This window comes from Phascolarctos cinereus, unplaced genomic scaffold (assembly GCF_003287225.1).
Source record: "Phascolarctos cinereus isolate Bilbo 61053 unplaced genomic scaffold, phaCin_HiC Scaffold_2;HRSCAF=192, whole genome shotgun sequence".
In the NCBI taxonomy this organism is placed as follows: domain Eukaryota; kingdom Metazoa; phylum Chordata; class Mammalia; order Diprotodontia; family Phascolarctidae; genus Phascolarctos; species Phascolarctos cinereus.
In genome coordinates this window covers 101,823,164-101,844,304 of record NW_027555625.1, presented here as the reverse complement: position 1 = coordinate 101,844,304, position 21,141 = coordinate 101,823,164, and the positions used below count along the sequence as shown (strand labels likewise).

Here is a 21,141-nt window from a genome sequence, read left to right as displayed (position 1 = left end):
GGAAGAACCAACCACACTAATACACACTGGAAAAATAAGTAATAATTGGTCACAGAAGGAAATGACCTATTGCAAATCAATATTTCTTGAAGATAATCAAGGGTCAAGTTATCTTCAGCCATGATGTTCACTTCCCCAACCAGAGTAGGCATCGATAAGACCAGCTTGATTAGTCAGTTTGAAAACTTGCCTGTTTAGCAATGGTTATGACACCTGATTAACTTTCTTGGGCAAGATTTATTTTTGAATCCTCTTACCTCAGAGGAAGAAAAAACACTTTTTTTTTTTACAAAATTTCTAATTCACAACACGAATGAAATGAGTAAGACAAAACTGTCTGCTTTAAAAGTTTATCAATAACCTCTTATATACACATATATATTCACAAAGTGGTTCAACGAGTCCCCTTAAACAGTCCTTCAGTCAAGCTCCATTGGCTGAGAACTCTAATGAAGTCATTGGCCATGGACAGTAGAAATCATGGTGTTTTTAGTGATCTTCATTCTTCTTGCTTCACTAATCTTTTAACTGGGTACAGAAAGGAGTCCGTTTTCATCAGCTGTATCTAAAATTTTACAGATTACTGGAGATTCTACCTACAGAACAAAAAAAAATAAAGTATTATTTAGTGAATACAGTCTTTAAGACAAAGGAATGGAAATAATCTGTTTCACTGGTTTGGTTCAACAATTCGGTATTATTCTTTTAATATTATTAATATTCTTAGAAATTGTTTCAACATATACAAACCTCCAGTTGATCCTCAATGAATTCTACCCTTAATTAAATAAAAACAACATAAAAAAGTTGATTGATAGCATATGCAACTTTAATAGTTCTATTTGTTACAAGGATGAATGTAAGGCCATAGCATATTCCAAAACAGTCACATACCACAATTTATTCAGATATTCCCCAATTTGCAAATACAATCTATTTCCATATTTTGCTTTTACAAACAGGTGGTGGTTGTGTTTGCTCTGTCCTTCATTCTCAAAGAGGACCATGACATCAGGGAGATGATGACATGACTTGCAATTAACTTTGATTTGTGTGAGGAAGGGCTGTGCAAAGTCACCAGCCTCATTTTCTCCTCCAGAGCTATCTGGGTCCAGTGGCTAGATATCAATCTGGATGACTGGAGATGGCTCAGGATGCAGTGGGAGACCTTGGCCCTTTTAAGCTAAGGTCTTTTCAGGTTCTTACTTTGAGTGAGGCAACACCCACTGAGGCTGGTGACTTTGCACAGCCTCCCTCATTCAAATCAAAGTTAATTACAAGTCATGTTATCATCTCTCCGATGACATGGTCCACTTTAAAAACAAAGGACAAACCATAACCTGTGAGTAGCCTGAGCTGCCTGAATGGGGACCCAGCTGGCCAGCTCCAGTTGGGCAACTTAGCCTCCCCTCCCCTTACTTGAGGGTGTTCTGCCCAAAGGAAGGTAAATTTTGATGGCCAAAAGCTACCTAGTTAGCTTGAGGTAACTAGTGGTGCCCAAGCACCACTTAATGGCTATTTTTTGGACCCTCCTGGCTCAGTGAACGTAAACAGTAACTGTTTCTCTTTTGGTAAGCAACCCTGAGAGTCTTCCTCTCCCAGTTTGATTTTTTTTTTTTTATTAAAGGGGCCATCCCTTGACTCACTTCTTAATGAGGCTTTTACAAACAGTACTGCTCTGAATATTGTTGTATCAATAGGAGTTTTCTTGTCAATAATCTCCTTTGGGTATGAACCTAATAGTAGCACTACAAGTTAAAAGATTACAAACAATTATAATCTATTTTACCAGCTGTGTATTACTGCAGGTGATCCTGCCCATCTCCTTTCACTTCCACAAGATAAAACAACAAAAAAGCCTCCCGTCTCTGGTCATCTCTCCCCTATGTGCTGTCTTCTCTGATTAGAATGTAAGTTCCTTGAGGGCTAAGACTGTTTCTTAATATTTGTATTATCAGCACTTATCACAATGTCTGGCATATATTAAATATGTGATAAATGCTCATTTATGCATTCTTTCATTCATGACTTTAAATTGTATTCCAAGATGACTGCGCTATTTGAGTGCAGGGGCCGTCTCTGCCTTTCCCTGCATGCTCAGGGCTTAGCACAATGTCTACGGAGCACTGATTAAACGCCTGCCGACTTGCTGGATTAATTCAAACCTCCATTAACAGTGACTCGTTGTGCCTGTTTTCTCAAGTCCTTTCCTATAACTTTACCACATTTGCCAATGGGTTCCAGGTGACGTGTCAGTTGATTTGCATTTCCATGATTATTAGTGTTACTGAACATTGCTGATAGTTTGCATTTCTTTTTTGTGATAACTTCATTCATAGTCTTCGAATACTGTTGGAGTATAGCTCTTAATCTTATAGGTTTCTGTGAAATTTCTGTAGATTTTGGATACTGGACATTTGTCAGAAGTGTTTTCAGCAATTTTTTTTGCTATTCAATAATTTATTCTACCTGCATTTATTTTATTTGAACAAAAGAATTTTTTTTTATAAAATCAAAGTAATTTTGTCTTTTATAATAATGTCATATCCCTTAACTACACAGCTGGGAGCTATAACCTTCCATTCTCTTCTAATTTTCTGTTAATTTATCTATATGGATCTACTGAGGTAAACAGAGCAAGATAATAATAGCTAACATTTACAAAGGATTTTGAGATTTTAAAAATGCTTTCCAAATTTCATTTGAGCCTTTGCTGTGAGGCAAGTGGTAGTAGTCTGTCCATTTTACAAATGAGGAAACTGAGGCTGAGAGGGGTTAGTGACTTACCCAGAATCATAGAACTAGCTTGAAAGCAAAGGTGCCACCCTTGATTCCTCACTCTCCTTCATTATATCCAATCAGTGATAAAGTCCTGCTGTTTTTACCTTTGTAGTATCCTTCATATATGCATACCTCTTCTCTCTATCTGGTCTCTCCCCACTCCAGGCCATCCTCCATTCAGCTGTCAAACTGATCTTCCTAAAGTTCAGGCCTGAGAACATCACTCTCCTCATATGCAGTTAACTTCAGTGGTTCCCTTTTACACCCAGGAGCAAACAGAAAATTGTTTCTTGGCTTTGAAAGTCCTTTGCTACCTGACTCTTTCCTACCTTTGCAGTCTTACTCCTTACTTCCTCTTCTCTCCCTGCCCTCATTTTCTAAGGTCCACTGATACCGGCCTCCTTTTTGTTCCTTACCTCATACGTAATACCCCATCTCTTAATTCCAAGTGTTTTCACTGGCTGTCCCCTCATGCCTGGAATGTTCACCCTCCTCATTTCCAACTCCTGGCTTCGCTGGATTCCTTTAAATTTCAGGTGAAGTCCAACCTTCTACAAAAATCTTCTCCCAGTCTTTTTTAATCTTGTTGCCTTCCTGCTGAGACTAAACTGCTTCCTTCCCCCCCCCCCCAGTTTTGTCCGGTACATACCTTTTTTGCACATAGTTGTTTTCATGTTGTCTCCTCTGTTAGACTTAGAGTTCCTTGAGAGCGGGACTGTTTTTTGCCTTACTTTGTAATCCTAGCACTTAGCACATAGTAGGTGTTTAACAAATATTTGTTAACTAACTCCATCTATTGTTATAATCATGTAATTATGTTATTAATATTTTATGCTAATTGCTTTCATAATTTTTAACCATTATTTTTTCTTAAAATACAATTTGGTCATAATGATTTTTGACCTCTTGTAATCTCTTTGCCAGTGCTTTACACAAATACACACACACACACAGGTTCACTAGTGTTACTGTTATTACTCGTCTATATAGTTCTCTCTCTGCTTTATTCTTCCGAGATTTGGGAATGAGGACTGTACAAAGATTTGAGTCTCAGGGTGCCTTATTTTTCTGTTTTTGAAAATAAGTTATACAGAGTGGCTATTTCTCTTTTTAAAATACTTGCCAGTAAGAACTGGAAATCATGGGGATGCCCATCAATTGGGGAACAGCTGAATAAGCCATGGTATAAGATTGTAATGGAATATAATTATGCTATAAGAAATGACAAACAGGATGATTTCAGAAAAACCTGGAAAGACTTACATGAACTGATGCAAAGTGAGGTGAGCGAAACCAGGAGAATGTTATACATAGAAAAAGCGATATAGTATGATGAAAAACTGTGAATGACTTAGCTATTCTCAGCAATACAATAATCTAAGACGATCCCAAAGGACTCATGATGAAACATGCTATCCGCCTCCAGAGAAAGAACGGATACTGTCTGAATACAGACTGAAGCATGCTGTCTTTCTTTTTGAGTCTTCTTGTTCAAAATGACTAAGAAGGAAATGTTTTACATGATTACACATGTATGATCTTTATTGGATTGCTTACTTTCTCAGGGAGGGGGGAGAGGAAGGAGAGAGGGAAGGAAGGATAGAATCTGTAACTTGAAACTTAATACAACCCCCAAATGTTAAAAAATTGTTTTAACATGCAATTGGGAGAAAATATTATTTTTTTAAAAAATTAAATGTTTGCCATAAGTCATTTGTAAATGATTCTGGATCTGGAGTTTGGGGTTTATTCTCCTCCTTAGGAGTTCACTGATTGGGTTATTGCCTGTTTTGTTGGCACAGTTTTGTAGATACTCATCCATTTTGTATAAGAGGGTGGAAAATTACTCCCTCTCTATTTGGTGCAAACAGCTACTTTTTGATAATTTGGGTTTTTCTTCTTTCTCTCTTTTTAAATCAATATAGCAAATGGTTTGTGAGTTTCTAAGTCTTAAACAAACCCCACTGCTTTATTAGTTTAATTCTGTTTATCTTATCTTTAATTTTCAAAATGTCTTTTGTTCCTTTTTTGGAATTACTAAATATTTTTCCTCTCAGTCTTTTTTTTTTGTTAGTCCACCCTTTTGTAAACATTCAGTGATCTAATTTGGTTCCTCCAATTGGGCTATAGCTTATAAATCTTATGTTATTTAATAATATTTATTCTTTATTTTTTGTGTGTTTGACTAAGTCATCATTTAGGATGTCTTTAATTTCCATTTAGATTCATATCTTTTATTCATATTTCCATTACTGATTGCTTTTTAAAGAGTTATAGTCTACAAAAATATGTTCAATATGTCTGCCTTTCTGCATTTGCTTGAGTTCTATGTGCCAGCAAATGATCAATTTTTGCATGTTATAGATGTTTGTATAACTTCCATTGGAGCCTTATAAATACTTGTTCTCTAATATTCTCATTCAAAAATTTGCAGACATCTTTCAAATAGAGTTTTACCAATTCTTTTCTTTAAGTCTTCTTATTTAGTTTTCCTTTGGATTAGGCTGCCTAAAGGTTGTGTCTTATTGTCTAGGTAATGGGTTTCAAAAATAAACCTTGCCCAAGTAACAATTCTGAAGGATAAAGATCAGTAAAACAATATGCATTGATCCACCAAGTTTATGACTTGAGCTGGTTTAGCCCTCCTTGGGAAACTTGGAGGTCTCACTTTGTCATGCCATTCTGCTAAGAATCTCTAGGTGATCTCTGGCTCCATCATAAATGACATCCTGATGGGAATATGTTCAGATTTGGGAGGAATAAAAGTCTCAACTCTGGAGCAGGAAGTAAGGGTACAGATAGCTAAAGGAGACAGAGGCCAGGTTACTACTGGCAAAATGAATATTAAAAACTATGGCAAGATAATAATACGGATAATTGAGATAAAAACAGGATGAAGAAGCTTTAGTCTGAATTATCTAGATAACTTTCTCAGTTTACTCTGTCAGGGAAGACCTAGCTTCAGGATGATATAACCTTACTATTAAAAAGATTGTTTAAAAAAATTACACCATGCTCTTTCATGGATCTAATGCCATAGGTAAGGTTAAAAATTAATTAGAAGGGTTAAAAAGCCTTTGGAGAAAGTAGCTCCTTTAATATCCTAGAAACAGGCACACATTCTTGCAAGAGGAATCTAGGCCATAATATGAGGTAAAGATAATAAATTCAAGAGCAGAAGAAACATTTACTACAAATTCTAAACATGGCTTTGACATTAAATGAACTTAGGTATTTAATACTTTGGTTTTCTCATTATGTAGCAATGCTAATCTGCCTCATAATGTTGTTGAGGGGACAATATAAAATACTATTCTATTTTTGTTCCTTATTCACAATTAGGAAAACAAAAATCTCTTGGGCATTCTTAGATGTCAAGAGGATAAATGGGCAAGAAAATGAACTATCCTTTCCATTACAGGTGTGGGAGAAAAATACTTGTAAGAGTCAGAACTGGAAAGCTTGCCCAGATATTTCTTGTTCAAAGGAGAACTGTAAAATGTAGTAATGTAACTGCCTATTGGGTTCATGTTTGCAACATCTCTTCTAAATGTATCCTTCTCTCCTCTGACACTGCCACCACTATGGTGCAAGGCCTCAACACCTTACCCCTGGACTATTATAATAGGCTGGTGATTGGTCTGCCTGCCTCAAGTCTCTTCCCACTCCAATACATCTTGCATTTAGCCACTAAAGTGATTTTCCTAAAGCAGATGTCTGACTATGTTACCTCCAACCCCCTCTCCCGCCCAATAAACTCCAGTGGTTCCCTATTACCTCCAGAATCATACAAAATGCTCTGTTTGGCAGTGAAAGCCTTTTATAACCTAGCATACTCTTATTTTCTGGTCTTCTTACACCTTACTCCCCAACATGTACACTTTGATCCGGTGACACTGGCCTCCGGGCTGTTCCATGAACAAGACACCTATGTCTCAGCTCCTGGCATGTTCTCTGGCTGTCCCCCATGTCTGGAATGCTCTTTCCCCTTATCTCCCCCTCTGGATTCCCTGGCTTCCTTCAGGTCCGAACTAAAATCCCATCTTTTATAGGAAGACTTTCTCAATCCCTCAATTCTAGTGCCTTCCCTTTGTTAATTATCTCCTATTTAACCTGCATACAGCTTGTTTGTATATATTGTTCTGTTTGTTGTCTCCCCAAAAAGATTGCCCCAGGAGGGCAGGGAATGTTATTTGCTTTTTTTTTTATCTTCAAAAATGAGTGTTTGATAAATGTTTGCTAAAATATTAGAAAATCAGCTCCTTGAGAGTAGGGCCTGTCCCTCTCCAACCCCCACCCCCACCCCTGCCCATGTTTCTTTTCAGAGACAAAGGAAAGTTAAAGTAATTTGGGAAAGGCTTCCCACATAGAACAGTACCATGGGATTTGGATATGAGCAGGAATTTTAAAAAGTTGAGATAGTCTGAGGTAAACACTGGCAGCTAGCTGGTGCCGTGTGGGCTTGTAGTCAGGTAATGCTGAGTTCCTGTCTCAGAACTAAATAGCTATATGATCCTGGGTAAGTTACTTAACCTCTTAGCTTCAATTAGTTAATCAATCAATCAAGATTTATTAAGTGACTACTTGTGCCAGGCACAGTGCTAAGCACTGGGAATAAAAAAAAAAACCCAAAAGACAGCCCCTGCCTTCAAGAGCTTACAATCTAATGGGAGAGACAACATACAAACAAACATAAAACAAGCTATATTCAGGATAAATAGGAAATCAGATAGATTGAGGAAGACTTCCAGTAAAGAAGGGATTTTAATTAGACTTAAAGGAAGCTAGGGAGGTCAGTAGGCAGAACAGAGGAGGATGAGCATTTGAGAGATGGAAAAAGTCAGAGAAATCTATAAAATGAGGGAGTCTCTAATATTTTTTAAGGCTCTCAATCTGTGAAAAGTTCCTTTTGGACATGAGAACATAGTGTAGGTGCTCCTTGTAGGCAGCCCCAAGGCCTTAACTTAGATTCTAGATCTAGCCCAAGACTAATTCATGACATCTGTTGTACTTACCCCAAGAATGTACTGGCAGGAATGAGGTTCTAACATATACACAGTAACAGCATGAGGTGATTCTGATTCTTTACATCTACAACAAATTAAAAAAATACTTTAAGGAATTCCACAAACTATAAAGGCTTATGTTTGTTTTAAGCTATAAAATAAACCACAAAGGACTTTAACTTAGAAAAAGAATAAAGCAAAGATCTTGTATAATCTTAAATAGGACTTGTTTTTAGAAATATATTCTCTATTTATGAAAATTTTGTATATAACATGGTTGATTAAAAACGTATGAAGAATGATTCAAACGTTAAACTTACTTTAGTTTTACTGTGACCTGTCTTGGTTTGTCAGTTAAATCACAAATATCTCCATTCCCATAAAAATGGGATACCATCCTACCAACAGAGAAGAAAACAAGTCGTTATTAATAAAGCAAAACTTTATTCATTCAGGAAAAATAAAATAAGGTCAGTATAAAATTTGCCTTATAAAGTATATTTTAAAAGGAAAATTTTGGTTTATAAAGTGAATTTTAAAAGAAAAAAATTAAGGTGTAAGTATATGTTGTAATTTTAATTTACTGCAAACAATGTTTATCAAGGTTAGGTCCTACTCAATGCTGTAATTACAGATAACATGCATACTTCAATTAGTATATTATAAAATGCTATAGCAGTAAACTATGCTTTCTCTATTAAGTAAAGTTAGCCATATCCCACTATTTTGTTTTGCTTATGAGTGCACCCTCCCTTTAATATATTCTAGATAGTATACAGGCTCAATAATAAATTCCAAATTACTATAATCTAAATTAATAGATTTTCCTGTATATTTTCTTAATGTGTTGTGTTCCTCTATAACCTTAGAATAAAAAGTTTTTATTATTATGGACTTGGCAAACAACAATAAACAAGAATATTTCCATATACAAAGAGCAGAAAAAGAGGACTATATACAAAATCACAAATTTCTATTAGGTAAAACTTTTTAAAAGTATATGACAAACTCAACACTTGAATTTTAGAACTGTCCTGATTGTTTGTGGCTCCCTCTGAAATTCCTTCTGTTTTTTCTTATGCATTTAAAAAAAATATTTCACTGATGCTGCTTTGGGTATTTTTGGCCACCAGTATCACTACTTCCTCTCTACTTATCAAACATGTCTGAAAGAGTATGTCTAATTCTGCACATCTCTGTCAAAAGGTGGGAAAACATGCATCATCCCCAGTCTTATGGAATTATGCTTGGTAATTGCATTAATCAAAGTTCTTAGGACTTTCAAAGCTGTTTTCTTTTATAACACTGTAGGTACTGTTCTCTCAGTTCTGCTCACTTCACTTTGTATCAGTTCATAAAGGCCTTACTAGGTTTCTCTGAATTTATCCCTTTCGTCATTTCTTAGTGCACAATAACATTCCATTATATTCATATATCATAACCTGTCCAGCCTTTCTCCAATTGATGAGCACTCCCCTTAGTTTCCCATACTTTTCTATAACAAAAAGAACTGCTATAAATATTTTCGTATATAGGGCTCCTTTTCCTTTCTCTTGGATTTTTTTGGGGTATATGTCTAGTAGTGGTATTACTAGGTCAAAGGCTGTATTAACTCTGGAGATAGCTCCAAATTGCTTTTCAGGATAGCTACATTTTGATAGCTAAATCAATAGCACTTTAGTGTGCTCTGAATATTCCCTCCAACAACCGTCACTTTCCTATTTTTGTCAGTTTTGCCAATCTGTTGACTGTGAGGTGAAACACCAAAGCTGTTTGAATTTGGATTTCTCTTACCAGGGACTTGGAGCATGTTTTTCATGTCTGTTGATGGCTTGACTTTCTTATTTTAAAAACTGCTTGCTCATATCCTTCAATCATTTTTTGGTTAAGAACTTGCCCTCGTCCAAAATTATTTCCTTCCTTGCTCCTTTGTTTATGATGTGAGCCTTTATATCTACGTCATTCATAATTTGGAGTTTATCTTGATATATGATGTGAGGTGTTGTTTTAAATTTAATTTCTCTCAAACTTCTCTGCAGCTTTCCCAGCAGGTTTTGTCCTAGTCATTACATCAGTAGTTGATTATGTTCCTATAGGTAATGTACCTAATCTGTTCTAAAGAGCAACTTTTCTATTTTTTTTAACCAGTTTTGATGATCATACCTTTGTAATCTGAGATCATTCTTCCTTCCCACTATTTCCTACTTTCTTTGATATTCTTGACCCTTTATGTCTCCAGATTAATTTTATTATTTTTTATGGTTCTGTAAGACAATACTTTTATAGTTTGGTATGGTACTGGAAAAGTTAATTTAAGGATTACTGTCATTATCATTATATTGTCACAGCCCAACCATGTGCAATTAATATATCTCTAATTGCTTAGGTCTGTCTTTACTTCTGTACAATGTTTTATAATTGCATTCATATAGTTCCTGGCACATATAGAGTCTTGACATAGACTTTCAAATATTTTATATATTCTACAGTTATTTTGAACTAAATTTCTCTATCACTTCCTATTGGGTTTTGTTGGTATACAGAAAGGCTGTACAAAGTTCCGTGAGTTTATTTTACATCTTTCTATTTTACTGAAGTTATTGCTTCAATTAATTTTTAGTTGACTATGTTTCTCTATGCATTCAGGTCATCTCATTATCTGCAAAAAGTGAAAGTTTTGCTTTGATATAGTTAGCATTTCTAGAACTACATAAAATAATAGTGGTGATAACACTTTTTTGCTTTGCTCTCAACATTAGTAGAAAGGCTATATTTATCTCATTACATATAATGCTGTCTTTTGAGTTTAGATAGATGCTATTTACCTTATTAGGGAAAGGTCCATTTATTCCTCTGCTTCTTAGAGAAACTAATGCTGTCAAATGCTAATAGTATTAAATGCTTTTTTTTGCAACCACTGAAGTAATTTTTAAATCATTTTTGTTTTAATATGGTAGATTATACTTAGTTTTCCCAATATTAACCCAACTCTAAAGTCTTGTTATAAATCAAACCTAGTTCAGTGTATACTTTCTTTTGGATGTGTTGCTATAGCCTCTTAGCTAATTTAAAATTTTGAGGCTGGAATCATTTGAGATATTGGTCTATAGTTTTGTTTCTCCATTTTCTCTCTTTTTGGTTCAATGATCAAGACCATATTTGCATCTGTGAAGGAATTTTTTTGTTTTGTTTTGGTGAGGCAATTAGGGTTAAATGACTTGCCCAAGGTCACACAGCTAGTAAATGTCAAAGGTCAAATTTGAACTCAGATCCTCCTGACTCCAAGGCCAAAGCTCTATCCACTTTGCCACCTAGCTGCCCCAGGAATTTGAACAGGATCCCAACCTATGTAATACTGTAATTAGTTTTTTTTAAAAAATGTTTGATAGAATTCACTTTTAAATCCATCCAGTCTTATTTTTTCTTTGGGAATTCATTTATAGTTTATTCATTTTCATTTTCTAATTGGGTTATTTAAATTTTAGGAATTTGGTGTTTTTGTAAATATTCATTTACTTTATTTGTAGTTTTGTTGGCACTGAATTGGGCAAAATAGTTTCTAATAATTTTATTTCTCCATTTGTCATTAATTCTCTTTCATTTTTCATGATAGTTTAGTTTCTTTTAAATGCAAACTAGCTTATCTTAAAAAAACTAACTTCTAGCTTTATCATTTCAATTATCTTTTTGCTTTCATTTATGTTAATCTGTACTGTCTTTCAGAATTTACATTTTTGTATTTATTGACCTTTTTTGGGGATTTGCCACTTTTCCAGGTTTTTTTTCCTTAATCTGAATGCCAAAATCACTGATTTGTTCTTTCTTTTGCTGATGAAAGCATTTTGTGGTATAAATTTTCCCTTAAGGACTGCTTTAGTTGCATCACCAAAGTTTTATATTTCACTGTCCTAATTTTCTTTGATGAAATGACTACTTTTTCTATGATTTGTTCTTTGACCCACTATTGAACATAATTTTATTGTATTGTGAGCTATAAAAGATGTTTAATATTCTGCTTTTCTACATTCTTTTGTGAAGTTGTTATTCCTTAATACATGATTTTTGTAAAAATGCCATGGGCTGAGAAATGTTTCTCCTTTCTATTTTCATTTAGTAATCATCTGACAGCTATTATATCTAGTTTTTCTAAAATTCCATCTAAATTTCCTTTTCATTTATTTTTATGTCAGATCTGTCTACATCTAGGTAGCTGGGTGTCAGAGTGTCGATATAGTGATAGATTTGGAATTAGGAAGATTTGAGTTAAAATCCCCTCCTCAGACACTTACTAGCTGTGTGACCTTGGGCAAATCATTTAACTTCTGTTTGTCTCAACTTTCTCATCTGTAAAATAGGGATAATAACAGCACCTACCTCCCAAGGTTGTTATGAGGATCAAATGAAATAATATTCGAAAAGTGCTTAGCAAAGTGCCTGGCTCACTGTTGTTGTTGTTCAGTTGTGTTCAACTTTTCATGTGTTTTTTGTGTTCATGATCTTGTGGACTATAGCATGCCAGGCCCTTCTGTCCTCCACTATCTCTTGAAGTCTGTCCAGACTCATGTTTGTTGCTTCCACGACACCATTTAGCCATCTCCTCTTCTTCTGTCCCCTTTCCTTTTGCCTTCAATCTTCTCCAAAAACAGTCTTTTCCAATGAGTCCTGTCTTTTCATCATATGGCCAAAGTTTTAAGCTTCAGCTTCATTATTTGTTTTTCTGATGAACAGAGTTAATTTCTTTAAGTATTGATTGATCTCCTTGCTGTCCAAGGAACTAAAATCTTCTCCAGCCTTCCTTATAGTCCAACTCTTACTAATATACATTTCTACTGGAAAAACCATAGCTTTGACTATACAGACTTTTGTCAGCAAGGTGATGCATCTGCTTTTTAGCATGTTGTTCAGATTTGCCATAGCTTTCCTTCCAAGAAGCAAGCATCTTTTAATTTCATGGCAGTAGTCACAAGGTAGGTACTTAATAAATGCTAGCTACTATTGTTTTACAAAGAGTACAGTAAGGTCCTTAATATCAGAATTTTACTGTCCATTTCCCCCTGTCTGTAATTGCATCAACTTTTTCATCATTTGGTACATATATATCTATATCAAGTATTGATACTGATTTCATTATCTATATTGCCTTTAAGCATAATGTGGTTTCCCTATTAACTCTTTTAATCAAGTCTATATTTACCATTAATCCTTGTCTGAGATCATAAGTGTTACTCTTGCTTTTTTGAGTTGAAGCATAATAGATTTGGCTCCACCCCCTAATAAAAAAATAGTGATTTTCAGGTAGTCTGATGACTGTTATCTCTTTTTGACATGGTTTTCTGGATCAGTTGTTTTTGATAGTAGATAAGGTACATTTTTTTTTCCAGGCTTGTTTTTGCTCTAATTTCTTTTCTCTCACAGAGTCACAAATTCTTTTTAGTTCATTATGAATTTCTAGTAGTCTATTATAAAGGTTTTAACTTCTTATCCTGCACTGTTTAATCTTCCAATTCTTAGCTGTAGAGCTCTCATTTCATTGCCACTTCTTTCCTCTTTAGTTCCCATTTCATTCATAATTTTTAGCTCTTGCTTCAATTCTAAGATTTCTAGTAGATCTTGTGGCCAAGTTGTGCTTTTGTTTGAAGTTTTGCTTGGAGAAATTGTGTAGATGTTCTCTTGTAGGATTGTGATTTGGCCAAACTTGGATCCATAATACTTCTTCAACATTAGTATCTTCTTCTATTTACTCATTTTTTCATAAATTAATACTCTAGTACTTCTAAAGAAATGTTGAGGCCTTCTTGGATTCTTAATGAGGGTCCTGTCAACGCTTATTCTGGGTACTGAGTGTTATGTTCTTCAAGGAACTCAGGGTTTCTCAGGCAAATAAATGGCAAACTTTCAGAGTCTGAGGATGGAGTCTGATTGCTGTCTGAGCTTTTCAGGCTCTCAGTCCTTTTATGGAGTCAGATTACAAAGCCACAGTTTCCAAATATTGATGGCTTACATTCTCATCTTCTCACCCTTAGGTAAACTGCTGCTAAATTCAGTTTTTCCTTGCTCATCCCAGACTCAGAAGTCTGTAAAGACTTCAATATTCTGTTCTGAGGCTGGGCTTTTCTGGTTGTACATTATTCACAGTGCCTGCAGGCTTCTGGCTATCTCTCTATGTAAACCTGGGTTAGAAAAATGCTTACTATCATTTTTTTCTAGGTTTTTGCAATCATAAGCTGTTCTTCTATACCCCTGCCAGAGTATCTATGTGAGAGCTGAGCTGTATACTACTGGTCATACCATCATCTTAGCTGAAACTCCTTTCTTTTCTAATTTTAATTGCATTGCTTTGTCTGTGTAAAAGCTTTTCAACTTTATGTAATAGCAACTGTCCATTTTTATCTTCTGGGATCCTCTTTTTCCTTTTTTTTTTTTTGGTCAAGAGCTCTTTCTTTATCCATAGTTGTAAAGGTCATCTCTTTCCTTGTTCCTTTAACTTGTTTATGATGTGAACTTGTTTATATGTAGGTCACATATTCATTTGGTGCTAATTGTAATATACTGTGTGAGATGTTGGTCTAAACATAATTTCTGCCAGACTCCTTTCTAGTTTTCCCAGTAGTTTTTGTTGAATAGTGAGTCCTTATGCCAGTAGTTGAAGTCTTGGGGTTTATAAAACCCAAACATGCTACTATGTTTATTTGTTTCTGGAATATATTTATCTAATTTGTCCCACAGACAACTGTCTACTAAAAAGGTATACCAATGTGAGGAAATGCAGAGCCCAGAAAGGGAAAGCATTTAGGAAGGTATATGGGTAAAGGTCAATGGAATGAGAAGAAGTAGTGATTTTGTCAACTAAAGTATACTACAGGGCACCCTGATGGAAAGAGGGAATGAACGAGGAGTTTTGGAAACAAAACAAAGTGGGAACAGAGGCATCATGATACGATAATGATCTTAAATTATCCAGTCATCTGTTGGAGCTTTCTCTCTGCCAAAAGCAGAGTAGTTAATATTCTTCAAAAGGTGGAGAGTACAACCAATATGGATCTGATTCTTACTAAGAGGAAGTAAGAAGGCAATGACGTGAAGTGACCACTCCTTAAAGTTTCTGACAGAAGAGAGGAAATCTTGGCATAATAAGTGTTTAATAAATAGTTGTTGGGTTGGTCTGACTTGACATGCATCCTAGATTTTTGGGAAGTACATTTCAAAAGAGTCCAGAGGAAAGACAGGTAGGATCCCATAGAATAAAATACTTCTGGGAAGTCAGCCCAGGAGGGATAAGAGATGCTTAAGAACGGACTTCAGAAGACTCAAAGGGAAACAGTTCTAATAAAGGAAAACAGATTTATCTGAAGAGACTGTTGTGAATGCAAAGGGAACTCATTAACTTAAGATTTTTTTTTTTAAAGTACTGTATATAAGATGGAAGCAAGGCCAGGTAATAGAAGATGAATGAATATAAGAAGGTAGTATGATTCTTTAAAAACAGAATGCAAAAATTCACAGTGAGCTGAGATGGATGAAAAAAGGTAAGAACAACAAAAAGGGAATTTTAAAAGGTATTATGAATGAAAAAAGGAGAGCCAAAAAAGCACCCAGCTTTAGCTGGATGAGATGATGACAACTGGCAAATATTTGATATTTTGTTTTGTTAAAGAGATTGACTGTTAAATTGGAAACGACATAACAAAATGGCTAGCAAAGAGCTGATGATCAAGATCAGTAAGAAGACACTGTTGAAGTCAAGTGCTTACCTAATCAGATGAATGACATCCTTGGATCCTTAAAGAACTGGCAGATGTAAGTATTGAACCACTATTAGTGGTTTTTGAAAAAATAATGGAAAATAGAAGACAAAGCACAAGAATGAAGAAGGGTAATGTTATGATTTTCAAAAAATAAAAGATAAGAGTGTGCGAACTATAGGTCAATGTGAATAACTTTGATTCCTGGGAAAATTCTAGAATGGCTCATAAAAGAGATGATTAAACATCTAGAAAGGGAAGCAATGACTATAAAAAGCAATCATGGTTTCATCAAGAACAAGTCATTCTAGGGGCAGTTAGGTGGTGCAACAGATGGAGCACTGGCCCTGGATTCAGGAGGACCTGAGCTCAAATGTGACCTCAGACACATAACACTTCCTAGCTGTGTGACTCTGGGCAAGTCACTTAATCCCACTGCCTACCCAAAAAACCAAACCAAACCAAACCAAACCAAAAAAGTGATGATTAAAAAAACCCAAAAAACCACAAGTCATTCTAGATTAATTCCATAGCCTTTTTTTTGACAGGATTACTAAACTAATATATTAAGGGAATGATATGGACCTAGATTACCTTAATTTTTAGCAAAGTTTCTGATAAATATCTCATGCTATTCCTATGGATGAGATGGAAAGATATGGAATAGACGATCATACAATCAAATGGATTCAGAATGGGTTAGATGACTAGATTCAAGGAGTAGCTGTCACTGGTTTAATATTAACAGGGCAGGAGGTCTCCAGTGGAGTACTCCAGAGTTCTCTGATTAGTCCTGTTACATTTAATATTTTTATTAATGACTTGGATAAAGGCATAGATACTCATTAGATATGTAGATGACACAAAGCTTGGAGGGATAGTTAACCCAATGGGAGATAAGAGTTAGTATCCAAAAGGACCTTGAAAGGCCTTGAGCCTTTGGGTTAGCATTGGGCTTAATCTAGAGCAATGAAATTCAAAAGAGACAAAGTCTTATACTTGGGTACAAGAAAATCAACTTCACAAATATAATTTAGCAGAAGGTATGGATAGGCAAGAGTTGTTCTGAAAAATAATCTGGGGGTTTTAGTACACTGAAAACTCAATGTAATTCTACAATATGATGAAGCTTCCAAAAAAGTCAATGTAATCTTAGGCGTTATAGCCTATTACTTTACTGAAGTTACTGTTTCATTTTTTGAGGGGGTTAAATCTCTAGGGTTCTCTAAGTAAACCATCGTATCTGTAAAAATCATATTTTTTTCTTGTTTGTCTGCTCCCTCAAATTTTTTTTTATATTATTGACAGAGCTAGCAATTCTAGAACTATATCAAGTAACTGCTGGTAATGGACTTTCTTGCTTTATATGTTATCTTACTGGAAAGGCCTCTAGTGTTTCTCCATTGCACATAACTGGCACTTGGTTTTAAATAGATATTACTTACTGAGTTAATGAAGAGCCACTTTATTTTCATAGCATAATGGGTGAAAATGTTGAGTTTGGAAAGCTGAACGATTAATGGACCTAAGTGTGAATTCAATCTCTACAAATAACTACCTGTGACCTTAGGCGAGTCATTTAACTTCTCTAGGTCACATAATGGACAGAATGCTGGGTTTGGAGTCAGTAAGACCTGAGTTCAAATTCAGCCTCAGACACTTACTAGCTGTGTGACCTTGGGCAAGTCACTTAACCTCTGTTTGCTTCAGGTTCCTCATCTGCAAAATGGGGATAATAACAGCACCTATTTACCAGGGTTCTTGTGAGGAATAAATGAAATAATAATTGTCAAAAGCCTAGCATAGTACCCGGCACACCATAAGTGCTATACAAATTTTAGTTGTCGTTCTTGTTGCTGTTGTTGCTTACTTTGCAAAAAGTCTTTGTTACAATCCCATTTCCTATTTTTGTTAATTTGTGTAATATTCCTCTAAAATTTTATAAAGTTTACTTATCAGCTAAAATTAGCCTACAATTTACAATTCAAATCACAATCCATATTAAAAAAAAAAGTAAAAGGTTTATACCTAATATTCTTAAGATTAAGAAACCAGATTTCTAATCAGCTAGAAAATCCAGCACATTCAGAAACCAGAGCCTCTCAGTACAATCAGCTCCTCAAAGGCTAAACTCAGAGCCTGAGAGGCAAGAGAAAAAATGCAGTCCAAATCAGATGACTGCCCACTTTGTCCCAGGACTGAAGACTAACATTTAACATAGCTGGAAAGCAGGGGTACCAGCCAAGTCATTAAGTCTGATAATCAAAGGAGATCATTTAAGACATATGATACCACTTTTTAAGAGGAAACGGTACCAAATATATTGAAACCTCAGAATAATACTAGCATTAAGCATGGAGTTCCTTTGGACCTAGTGTAGTTATGAAAGCATCAGAGCAGCCACATGCTCATTCTATATCTTTGGATCCTAATACAATGTCATGTCCTATTTGAGGAATTCGAAATCTTGAAGTTGTAAATGAAAGCATTCAATTTTTTAACATCACCCTCTGGTTTTTCTTTGCTCTTCTTTGGACTTTACCTAACTATTTGTGTACCATCGTCTCGGAGATGATAGGCTCTAGCAGTATTCTTCTTTGCCCATTCAATATGCTCTTCTTTGTTCCATGTTCCCACAATCACAGATGTTTTTCCAATTTCCTTATCCTAAAATATGGAAAAATGCTTGTGACAGGTTTTACAGTTTGAAATATCATATCTATATCAATATCTCACATCTCTTTTTCCAATTTGCTTTGACCATTAGCCCTGTATCGAAACTACCTATTGAATACTATCCATTCAGCTAGCCATTCCTTAACCTTAATGCATCCAAAATTTACCATCTTCATGCTGAATTAGATTCTCCTCTCAAATTATCTTTTCATTAATGGCACCACCAGTCTCCTACTCACCGAGACTACAAACAATTCTCTGGCTCCTACAATTCTCTCTTCTTCTATATCCACCAGTACCATCACTTCCTTTGAAAATTGCTAAGTAAGAAGCTATAATGTAGTGGGGAAAAAGCAATGGCTTAGGACCATTATGACTGACACTTACTAAATGTTTAACTTTGGGGAAATCGCTTCACCTACTTCAACAACCAACTTGGCAGTGTGGTTTTGAGCATCAAATGATAGCTACAATTAATGTAAAGGGCTCAGGAAACTACAAAATGCCACACAAATACAAATGATTTCCATCAACCTTGAGAACAGCAACTACCTCTTAAGTGGCCCCTCTCCCTTCCAATTCTCTTGTAGACTCATCACAGAATTTTGGAGTTGGAAGGGACCTGAGTAGTATTAAGGGACCTTCTGAACTTGTCTTCTTGAGTTGCCATATTTTCCAAAAACACTGGACCTGGAGTATACTGGAGGTCCTGAACATGTCAATGACACAGTCTACCCTGCCTGACATACTTTGTTGTTTGTACTCCTAACTGGACTCCCTATGTGACCTTGGGAGTCAAATCAGCAACAAAAAAAAAGATGCCAGTCAGTTTGCACCAGACTTAGAATCTCTGCGCAGCTAGGTAGATAAACAGACCATCCTATCTTCATGATCTAGCAATTCTCAAGGGAAAAGAATGCAGCTTTTGCCGTTGCCTTTCTCCTTCCCTTTGAGAGGGAATTAATCCTTTCCCCACTTCTACTGCTCTTTTCCTTCTCTTATGCCACTCCCATTTGGGAGAGACTGATGCCCCTCCTCCTCTCTTTGTTGCAATTTCATAAATATGCAAGCTTCGTTTGAATTGTGATCTCCTTGCACCTATATAGGGGTTCCACATTCATGTTCATTTCTCTTGTAGTAAATCCAATTGCAATGCATGTCTCATATAAACTTGTATTTTTTTTGATCAACACTAGCCAATAGTACAACTCAGACCTGAACAAGAAGCCCTCCACCACATACCCTAAAGTGCTTATCCAACAATGATTTGAAGACTGCAAATGGGGGGGGTGGAGGGGTGGGGTAACCCATTTATTCCTGAGGCAGCCTATTCCACTTCTGGCTACTTACAACTGTGAGGAAACAAAAATATTCATGTAGATCTAATCTTCTTAAGGTACTTGATTTTATCATGCTGCTTTTCTTCAACAGTTTTCTAATTCCTAAAAAAAATTCCTAAAAAAAAAATAGGCCAAATTCCTGAATCTGAAACTCAAGGCCCTTCATGACTTTGTCTCAGCCAACTTTTCTGATTTTATCTCCAACTGCTCTTCTAGGTCCTAGTCAAACTAGTTTCCATACCATTCACTAAACATGTCATACTTATTTGTAATGTCAACACTTTGCTCATATTGTTTGCTTTACTCTGAATGCCCTTCGTCTAACAGTCTATTTATCTAAATTCTATCTATCCTTGACTTTTCAGCTCTAGTCTTATCTTCTCCATAATATCATCTTTAATTCATCCAGGTCACTTTCATATCCCATTCTCTGAACTTCACTATTATTTATTGTATACATCACTTTTTGTCACTTAAATATTATACAAAATTGTTTTAGTATAATATTGCTTGCTGATTTAATGAATAATTCAATAAAAAATACTAGGTCAGAGGATGTCTTATTTGTCTGAGATGGTTCAAATACGGTCCTCTCTAAAGTTCAGGAGACAAAGGGCAGGTGGCTTCTTTTAATTTCCAAAATAAAATAAAATAAAATTACTCTAGGCTTAATATCAAAAAGGCTGCAGATCTCCATTATGTACAGTTTGCTTTTCTCAGAAAGTATATAATAAATTCAATCTGTAGCCTTCAAAGCTGTCTTGCTTTCTTTCTCGCTTTTGTTCTGTTTTTTTAAAAGATGCCTCAATAAGCCTATGATCTTTTCTTTCTTCCTTCCCTTCCTCCCTTTTTCCTTTCATTCCTACCCTATCCATATCACCCCTTATCCTCCCACTCCCCTTCATACAGGAAAAAAAAAAAGGTTTCTGCTAAATTTTCTTAGATTTTAAGACACCTTGCCTATGCCAGAAGAATACTCATTCCATATAAAATTTATTTTATTACCATCAGAAAAGTATTTTCTCCCCTTACCCACATTTTTCCTCATAAAAAGTAATCTTTTTATCTTATTAACACCACAAAAGTACATATTATATAACACAAAAAGGGTGGAACATAAAAAGCTGCCACCTAAGGGACCTTGAGTCCAGAAATGTATTTATTTTCCATGAATACTTATGCCCTAGTCCATTACTCAAATTCCACTGGCTCCCTACTGCCTACAGGATAAAAATACAAACTCTTCTGTTTAAATTTTAAAGCCCTTTGCAATCTAACCGCAATCTCTCTTTCTATTTTCATTATCCATTTACTTTGTTTCTTTTACTCTACAGTTCAGTCAAGCTGGTCTTCCCTGTTCTTGCCATTCATAAGCACTTAATAAATTCTCTATCAATCTATCTTTCTATCTTGTATTCCCTGATGTAATATAATATCATCTTTTTGAGAAAAGTGATTTTTTTTGTCATTGTATCCCCAATGCCCAACAGTATATGGCACACAATGAGTGCTTAACAAATGCTTATTAATTGAAGAAAGGAAAAGAAGGGAATAATGACTAATTTCAGATCTTATGTTCACCTTTTTCAAACGAGA

General features: G+C 35.4%; 1 protein-coding gene across 1 annotated transcript in view; it reads right to left on the bottom strand.

The window, feature by feature from the left end:
- Positions 1-336: 336 nt before the first annotated feature.
- The window catches only part of ERLEC1 (endoplasmic reticulum lectin 1), a 48,729-nt gene continuing 27,924 nt past the window's right edge, over positions 337-21,141 (bottom strand). Inside the window, exons 11-14 of the mRNA XM_020996273.2 lie at positions 18,072-18,196; positions 8,108-8,185; positions 7,797-7,872; positions 337-596 (exon numbers count right to left, since the gene is read on the bottom strand). Coding sequence (XP_020851932.1) covers positions 525-596; positions 7,797-7,872; positions 8,108-8,185; positions 18,072-18,196 — 351 coding nt within the window. The 3' untranslated portion in view covers positions 337-524. The remainder of the gene's footprint in view (positions 597-7,796; positions 7,873-8,107; positions 8,186-18,071; positions 18,197-21,141) is intronic.